The sequence below is a fragment of the Rhincodon typus genome, chromosome 6 (genome assembly GCF_021869965.1).
Source record: "Rhincodon typus isolate 14 chromosome 6, sRhiTyp1.1, whole genome shotgun sequence".
NCBI classification, from domain to species: domain Eukaryota; kingdom Metazoa; phylum Chordata; class Chondrichthyes; order Orectolobiformes; family Rhincodontidae; genus Rhincodon; species Rhincodon typus.
In genome coordinates this window covers 59,830,558-59,840,427 of record NC_063337.1, presented here as the reverse complement: position 1 = coordinate 59,840,427, position 9,870 = coordinate 59,830,558, and the positions used below count along the sequence as shown (strand labels likewise).

At 38.5% G+C, this 9,870-nt stretch overlaps 1 protein-coding gene across 1 annotated transcript in view; it reads right to left on the bottom strand.

Moving 5' to 3' along the window:
- Window positions 1–4,488: 4,488 nt before the first annotated feature.
- Window positions 4,489–9,870, bottom strand: part of naalad2 (N-acetylated alpha-linked acidic dipeptidase 2) — a 137,871-nt gene continuing 132,489 nt past the window's right edge. Inside the window, exon 19 of the mRNA XM_048598437.1 lies at window positions 4,489–6,497. Within this exon, the coding sequence (XP_048454394.1) occupies window positions 6,311–6,497 (187 nt within the window). The 3' untranslated portion in view covers window positions 4,489–6,310. The remainder of the gene's footprint in view (window positions 6,498–9,870) is intronic.

Sequence of the window (9,870 nt, the reverse complement as noted above, 5' to 3'; positions counted from 1 at the left end):
CTGCTATGCCAATCAGTAAGATCCTGGTTGAATTGCTTGTATTCCAAATTCCACAGTTCTATTATCCCCAATAGCCTTTGACTTCCTTGCCCAACAAGAATCTGTTTACTTCTTTCTTAAAAATATTTGATGACCCGAACTCAACTGATTTCTGAGGTACAGAGTTTCACATTCACACAATCCTCTGAGAAAGAAAAAAAATCTCATGTGTCTTCAAAGGGAAGCTCCTGATTTTAAAACAGTAATTTTAAAACATTGGGTCTTGGAATAGAATTTGAAACCAAAGCTTCTGGCTCAAAGACATGGTCTTTACATATTGCTTCATGAGACTGTATGATTGATAAATTACAAGAATCCAAAGAGCTTTCTTGTGTATGTATCAAGTAACAACTTTATTTCTGTGACACTAGGTATCAAGATCTCACACCTAGTACACAAATTTATTCAGTGAACCTATTTTTAAATTATATTTTCCAAATACCAAAAATCTTAAAACAAAGTAAATGCCATTTTTCTTACAGATGAATATGAAGAGGATTGCATATTATGGTTTGTAATAACTGTTTTAATTGTCAATGAGGATTTGATTTCAGAAACACTACAGTTGATGGCGCTATTGACAGTTTTTCTCACCGCACTTGAAAAGCCAAACACTGGGGCATTGCTGAATCATTTTCAAAGTCAAACAAATCACAGGATTTAGAATCATATCTTAAAACCTGCAAGACTGTCAGTGGTATTACGAATGGTAGGTTAGAAATTGCAAGAGCCTGCGGGAGAGGGCAAGATTAGGCACATATTTCCACCGAAGAAATTTGGAAAGTTTTGAGATTGTCTACAGTGCTGTAGAACATAGAACATAGAACATTACAGCGCAGTACAGGCCCTTCGGCCCTCGATGTTGCGCCGACCTGTGAAACCAATCTGAAGCCCATCTAAACTAAACTATTCCATTATCATCCATATGTTTATCCAATGACCATTTAAATGCCCTTAAAGTGGGCGAGTCTACTATTTTTGCAGGCAGGGCATTCCACGCCCTTACTACTCTCTGAGTAAAGAACCTACCTCTGACATCTGTCCTATATCTATCACCCCTCAATTTAAAGCTATGTCCCCTCGTGCTAGCCATCACCATCCGAGGAAAAAGGCTCCCACTGTCCACCCTATCTAATCCTCTGATCATCTTGTATGTCTCTATCAAGTCACCTCTTAACCTTCTTCTCTCTAACGAAAACAGCCTCAAGACCCTCAGCCTTTCCTCATAAGACCTTCCCTCCATACCAGGCAACATCCTGGTAAATCTCCTCTGCACCCTTTCCAATGTTTCCACATCCTTCCTATAATGCGGTGACCAGAACTGTATGCAATACTCCAAGTACGGCCGCACCAGAGTTTTGTACAGCTGCAACATGACCTCATGGCTCCGAAACTCAATCCCTCTACCAATAAAACCTAACACACTGTACGCCTTCTTAACAACGCTATCAACCTGGGTGGCAACTTTCAGTGATCTATGTACATGGACACCGAGATCTTTCTGCTCATCCACACTACCAAGAATCTTACCATTAGCCCAGTACTCTGTATTCCTGTTATTCCGTCCAAAGTGAATCACCTCACACTTTTCCTCATTAAACTCCATTTGCCACCTCTCAGCCCAGCTCTGCAGCTTATCTATGTCCCTCTGTAACCTGCAACATCCTTCCGCACTATCCACAACTCCACCAACTTTGGTGTCATCCGCAAATTTACTAACCCATCCTTCTACGCCCTCATCCAGGTCATTTATAAAAATGACAAACAGCAGTGGCCCCAAAACAGATCCTTGAGGTACACCACTAGTAACTGAACTCCAGGATGAACATTTCCCATCAACCACCACCCTCTGTCTTCTTACAGCTAGCCAATTTCTGATCCAAACCGCTAAATCACCCTCAATCCCATGCCTCCGTATTTTCTGCAATAGCCTACCATGGGGAACCTTATCAAACGCTTTACTGAAATCCAAATACACCACATCAACCGCTTTACCCTCATCCACCTGTTTGGTCACCTTCTCGAAGAACTCAATAAGGTTTGTGAGGCACGACCTACCCTTCACAAAACCGTGTTGACTATCCCTAATCAAATTATTCCTTTCTAGATGATTATAAATCCTATCTCTTATAATCCTTTCCAACACTTTACCTACAACCGAAGTAAGGCTCACTGGTCTATAACTACCAGGGTTGTCTCTACTCCCCTTCTTGAACAAGGGGACAACATTTGCTAGTCTCCAGTCTTCTGGCACTATTCCTGAAGACAATGACGACATAGGCACTATTCCTGAAGACAATGACGACATAATACTTCATAGTACTTCATAGACATGTTTTTGTTTTGCGTCTTAGTTGCCCTTCTTCAGTGATTGCATGTGAATACATTTAAAAAATACAAACACTGCATTTTAACTGCATTTTATTATTGATCTTAATTCTGATAGTATAATGAGACAGGTCAGATTCCAGATTGAAACCTGGGTTGATAGGTTATTTCCTTCTGTGTGTTTAGTTAGTTAGTTAGTATGAAAATTTTCATATGAGGATACAGAAGTTCTTTCTCAACATGAATTTATTACACAAAATAAGGGAAACAAATAAATCAAGCTAGTTAGAAGTTTCTTAACAGAAATATTAAAACAACAGTTTCAAATTGTTCCTCAACATTATTCATTATAAAGAATCAAGTACAGAGAAATAATCTTCCTGTCTCAACTCTTCAAATTTCCACTTGACCAATTCCTTCCATATTCTCTTTTTTGAACTGTTCAAGCAATTTTATGATTCCTCACCAAGCATTAACCTTTCACAAGTCTCATGTTTAAACTTTTCAATTCTAACAACCTGAAGATTTCTGTCCCAAGTACTCCTGGCTTAAAAAACTTCACAAACTAGAAAAAAGACTGCTGGCACAGTGACCAATTTCCTCAGAACAGAAATAAAAACCTGCTAGGAGAGAAACTAAGACTTGCTTCTGAACTCAATACAATTCTTCTCAACTGAAATTTTGAATTCTCTGCTCTAAAGCCAAATTAAAGCTAATGACTGAAAGTGTTACACGACCTGTCATAAACCCACATATTTAAAAATCTTATATCTTATCCCATTACCACTCCAGTATATCTCCCAATCCCTGACTGCAGTAATATATCTCCTTGCAACTGGTACATTTAAGTCACTCTTCCAAAAAATCATATACCTCTCCTTTTAAACAATCAAAATTCAAAAAGCTGTTAGTATATTTTGTACATTTTCCATCACACAGCAGCAAAGCTGCTTTCATCTTTTAATTGTTGTCTATGTTTATACAACACTTTGAGAACTGACTTTCATAGATGGTAGAATTTTCTAGGTGAAGTCTATTCCAAAAAGTTTTAAAACTTTTAAAACTGTGTTTTGCATTTCAATTATGTGGGTAATACCAATTCATTTGCTGCCACAGCCTCTAGTTTAGAGTTGTAGACGTGTACAGCATAGAAACAGACTCTTTGGTCCAACTCATCCATGCTAACCAGATATCCTAAATTAATCTAGTCCCATTTGCCAGCATTTGGCTGTTATCCCTCTAAACCCTTCCTATTCATATTCCCATCCAGATGCATTTTAAATGTTGTAATTGTATCAGCCTCCACCACTTCCTCTGGCAGCTCATTCCATACATGCACCACCCACTTTGTGAAAAGGTTGCCCCTTAAGTCCCTTTTAAATCTTTCCCCTCTCACCTTAAACCTATGCCCTCTAGTTTTGGACCCCACTACCCTGGGGAAACAACCTTGGCCATTCACGCTGTCAATGCCCTTCATGATTTTATAAACTTCTACAAGGTCACCCCTTAGTCTCTGACGCTCCAGAGAAAATAGCCCCAGCCTATTCAGCCTCTCCCTATAGCTCAAACCCTCCAACCTTGGCAACATCCTTTTAAATCTTTCCTGAACCCTTTCAAGCTTCAAAACATCCTTCCTATAGCAGGGAGACCAGAATTGAATGCATTATTCCTGAAGTGGCCTAACCAATGTCCTGCATAGCTGCAACATGACCTCCCAACTCCTACACTCAATGCACTGACCAGTAAAGGCAAGCATACCAAATGCCTTCTTCACTATCCAAACTACCTGCAACTCCACTTCCAAGAACTTGTGAACCTGCTTGTGGCTTTGTATTTTGCTGAAGTTATCTGCGAAGAATAAATAAGACATTCTGAAGTTTTTTTTTAAATCACAGTGGACAGTTGGATTGCAGCATGTTAACAATTGTAGGGACAAAACATGTGGGGAGCTATGATTTTGTTTTCAGCTGCCAGTTACGATTGAAGCTTTAGATTTCTCAGAGACACAGAATTTGATAGAAAAAATAATGAATAGGCATTCGCAAAGAAGTGTATTTAAAAGTTTAATGACATATGAATTTTAAAATTTTATGTAAATACAAAGTTTGAGTTAATTGCCTTGTCTGAATTAACACTGAAAATATGTTAACTATGTGCAAAGAAGATCATACAAAAAATACAAAGAGATTGCATTTAAGATATAATATTGAATTAGTACAGCCTAATAACATTTTGTATTTATTCTCCACACGGGCAGTAATCTCAGTATCAAGAGCCAGTTTTTTTTAATTCAACAATGGTAACAGTTGGATTCAGTAAGGAGTAAGATAAAAATGCAAAAAATTTCAAATCCAAACCATATCTGTTCACTTCCACTTCCAGTAAAGACATTAACAGGAGATAAACCCATTTCTAGAATGTAACTAGTTTAATAAATCCATGTGGCTCAGCTCTTTTCATAGAATCCCTAGAGTTCAGAAAGAAGCCATTCAGTCTATCAAGTCTGCACCAACCCAGGAACATCCCACCCAGACAATCCCCCACCCTACTGCCATAACCCTACGTTTGCCATGGCTCACCCATCTAGCCTACACAACCCTGTACAAAGTAACATGGCAAATCCACTTAATCTGTACATCTTTGGACTGTGGGAGGAAAGTGAAGCACCGAGCAGAAACCCATGCAGACACAGGGAGAACATGCAAACTCCACACAGACAGTCTTCCAAGGATGGAATTGAACCCAGGTCGCTGGTGCTATCTTTTTCTTCAAACTTGAAATGTTGGCCAAGTATATTTCCTGGAAAATCCACAGGGAAGTGAACAATACCATTCATTGGCACCACTCCATTTTGCCCTAAATTAAGTTGTTGATATACTCAGCAAGCAGAAGTGGTCCTAGAATAGAGCTTAGCGAAGCACTGTTTCCCACTTACAACCTGAGAAAATTACATCAATTCCCAATTTATATTTTGACACTGGGGCAGTGATTTGACCAGGGGCTGCTGAAAGTTTAGCATTTAATTAAGATTTATTCAGTGCACATAAAATACACCATATAGTTTATTTTGTTTCCAAATCCAATCAATTAAAAATTAGTCAAATACCGTCTATTTACAAGTTTTTGAAGCGCACTATAATTCTAAAATATAGATGAAATATTGAAGAACATTTTTATATTTCCTATAATAGTATAACAGTTGCTGAATATATTCTTTATTAAATTGTGCTAATAAAACATTACCAAACTTGATCAGAATCCCAGGTTTATCTGCATTAAATGGACAACACACAATGCCAATGTTCAAAGTTGATGCTACTCTATACTGATAAATTATTACTTGCACATTTTTCATTTCTTCTTGTAACCATGTGAATGTTAATTACAAGTTATTAAAAATATTCATAGTTTCTCAATTTTGTATATGAACTGAACAGAATATTTATTTGTTCTTGTGTAGCTATATCTTCTCTATAATGTTACATATTGCCTGGAATATTGTGCTGTCAATTGATAATTGACTAGTGAAAAGTAAGACAGCACAACTAGTATAGCTGGGTTTTAGAATATAAAGGTAGAGTTGCCTTGGTCCTCCTGGACCATAGGTTGTTGTCTCATTAGAGAGAGAGAGACAATGATTTAACCTGAAGGTAAAAAGACCTCAGGCAACAGGCTGGTTTGAGAATGAAAAATCTTTCATAGCAACTTCAGATGGTACAGGAATTGAACACATGCTGTTGGTATCACTCTGTTTGATTGCAAACCACCTGCCCAGCCAACTGACCCAAAGTTTTAGTATACAACTGATGAATAGCGTGCATATTGTATTTAATTTTGAGCTTAAACAGGTTGTTTCTCCAAATGATTATTCATGATGAGATATCTTCATGTCACTTCAATAAATTCCTAATTTAACTTCTCAAAAATGTAAAATGAAATAAAATTATACTTCCTCTAATGTTCCAGCGGATGCTTGCACTGTAAAGGATGCAACAGCAATCTGCTCCTTCACTTCTTGCCAGGCTTTGTGTTCATCTGCAGCATTTGCTATGTCAAATAATGCATCATAGATTCCTGGAAAAGATTCTCCTGCATACTTATTGTGAGTGCTGGGAGCATAAATGATGTGCCTGTGGGAGGAAAAGTTAATTAAAAATGTCAAATGCCACATTTATCAATTATATTAAATGCAAGCATTCAGCTTGCATTAGTGATGCATGGTTATAATGTGATGTGCTTACTGAAATTAATCTGTCAAAATAGACATTGATCAGCTATGAAGGCTTAATAAATTATATTTTCTTAAAATAATTGCTGTAACATCTATTGCTAGTGTGGAAAGTTTCGAGATTTACTTTTGCATAAGGCAAGAAACCAGGTTGAAATGTTTAGATTTTCTAAAGTATTTTGAAGTTATGAAATGGAATTGGGCAAGTTCACTCAAAAACATGTTATCTCAAGTTCTAAATTTTAGGTGGGATGATCCACCCACCCATTGCTTGTTCTCAATAGATTCTCAAAAGAGTTCAATCACAATACTTTTCTTTTAAACGAAGGTGTTTGTTATTTAGGAATATGTTGTTATAATTTGGGATCTTTGGTTAGAAATTGGCAGTAAATGGATTTTTGGTTTACAGTTCTGTGGAAGTGATAAAAGTCAATGAGTTAGATAGTGTTTGTTTGTCTTGGGGAGAGAATGTACAGAAATTAACCACAACGTAGTCAATTTGGTAAGAAATTTAAGTGTGAAGATAGGTTTGATACTTCAATGGGCTGGAGTGTCTATAAAAGGATATTGCTGATAAACATTTGAATCTTTGTTTTTGCTGATGTAAACTGTCACTAATAATTGTCAGGTTGGCACAGTGGTTAGTACTGCTGCCTCACATCACCAGGGACCCAGGATCAGTTCTAGCCTTGGGTGACTGTGTGAATTTTGCACATTCTTCCCCTGTCCATGTGGGTTTCCACCAGGTGCTCTGGTTTCTTCCCACAGTCTAAAAATGTGCAGGTTGGGTGATTGGCCATGCTAAATTGTCTATAGTGTCCAGGGATGTGCAGATTAGATGGATTAGCCACAGTAAATGTTGGGTAGCTGGAATAGGGTAGAAGCCTGACTCTGGGTGGGATTCTCTCTGGAGTGTCGGTCCAGACTTGATGGGCCGAATCTTCTCTTTCCATACTGTAAGGATTCTACAATCGTGTACATCTTTTATGAAACAAGCTTGTGTTCTTTTGTTAAATGTACACTGACAGCCTATTGTGAATTTGCTCAGTAACTGATTATTATGGTAACCAAATTGCAAAAATAAAACTTGTGATTTATCAAGCCAGGTTTCACATTACTCTAAATTCAAAATGCATAATTTTTAATAAAAAAACAAATAAAAATAATTACTCTTTCAATTAACTTGCTTAATTCACCTTTCTGATATTTGATATTTTTATGAACAAGTAAATAAGATCACAAAGAATAATCTAAACAAGTTAAAGGCAATAATACCGAAGAATCGTGCTTCAGAACTTGCTGCACCCCAAGCCAAATTGTATCAGTACAGCTATCACACTAGCATCTACCTGACAGCCTGGAAAATGTCAAACTATGTCCTTTACACAACAAACAGGACAAATCCAAACCAGCCAATTCCTGCCCCTCAGTCTACTGTTGATCATCAGTAAAGAAAGGTGTCACCAACTGTGCTATTAAGCAGCACCTGCAGTACAAGAAACTGCTCACTGACGCCCAGCTTGGGATCCTCCATGGAGCACTCGGTCCCCAACCTCATGATGGCCTTGGTTCAAACATGGACAAAAGAGTTGAATTCCAGAGATGAACTGAGAGTGTCTGTCCTTGAGAGCAAGGGTGCATCTGACCAAGTATGGCATCAAGGAAACCCAGCAAAACTAGAATCAATGGGTATTAGGGGGCAAACTCTCCACTGGATTGATGCCTGGCAAATAGGAAGATAGCTACAGTTGCTGGAAATCAGTCATCCGAGCTCCAAGACATCTCCACAGGAGTTTCTCAGGGTAGTGTCCTTGGTCAAACTCCTTCAGCTGCTTCATCAATGACCTTCCATCCATCATAAGGACAAAAGTAGGGGTGTTCACTATTGAATCTGCAATGTCCAGCACCATTTGCAATCCTCAGATGCTGAAGAAGTCTGCATTCAGATACAATATCCAGGCTTGGGCTGAAAAGTGGCAAGTAATATTTGTGCCACACAAATGCCAGACAATGACCATCTCCAATAACAGACAATCTAACCACTGCTCCTTGACATTAATGGTGTAGCCATCACTGAATCCCTCACTATCAAAATCCTTGGGGTACCATTGAGCAGAAACTCAACTGGATTTGCCATATAAATACAGTTCCTGTAAGAGCAGGTGAGGCTATGAATACTGCAGCAAGTAATGCACCCCCTGTCTCTCCAAAGCCTGTCCACAATCTAAAAGACTAAAGTGAGGAGTGTGATGGGATACTCCCCACTTGCCTGAATGTGTACACTTCTAACAACACTCAAGGAAATTGACATCATACAGAACAAAGAAGACCATTTCATTGGTGCCACATCCATAAACATTCAGCCCCTCTACCACTGATGCTCAGTTGTGGCATTGTGTATTATCTGCAAGATACATCATCAAGATCCTTAGACATCATCTTCCAAACCAATGAACATGACCATTTAGAAGGACAAGGGCAACAGATACATGGGAACACCACCATCTTCAATTTACCTTCTAAGCCATTCACCACCTTGACTTGGAAATATAGTGCTGTTCCTCCAATGTCATTGGGTCAAAATCCTGATATTTTCCTCCCTAATGGCATTGTGAGTTTTCCAACAGCACAAGGACTGCAGTGGTTCAAGAAGGTAGGTCACCACCATCTCCTCACGTCAATGAGGAGCAGGCGATACATGCTGGCCCAGCCAGTGACACCCACATCACACAAATAAATGAAAAAAAATTAGTTTGTCTTCTGAAACTGTATTATGAAACCTCAGTGTAACTTCTTCACAGCACTACTTGCATCTTATTTTTCACGTGGCTAGGAAATGAAGATGTACTGGGGAGTGGGGGAATGTAAAGACAATTTGCAGATCTTGTTCTGTGTATTGACCTGGGAAGCAGGATGAGTTAAGGAATTTTTCCATAGGAGTGATCACTGTTGTTCTGGGCCTGAGCGAACTGTTTCTATTGAATGTGTCTCCAAAAGAATTGGATCCTACTAACTATTTCCCCAGCTGCAGTAACAGGTGGAACAGCACTCGTTCTGAATTGCTATATATCACAGCCATGATTTTGTGGAGAAAATTAGATTTCATGGTGTTCTCTTACAGAACCCATTGGGAGATTCAAAATTTGAGGTCAACCATTTTAGCAAGCTTATTGATCACTGCAGAATAAGCTTGAGCAGTGCCATCAGTTGACTGTAACAACTCCAATGGTATTCATGCTACTAGTTGCCATAATTCCAAGCTTGGTAATTTTCTC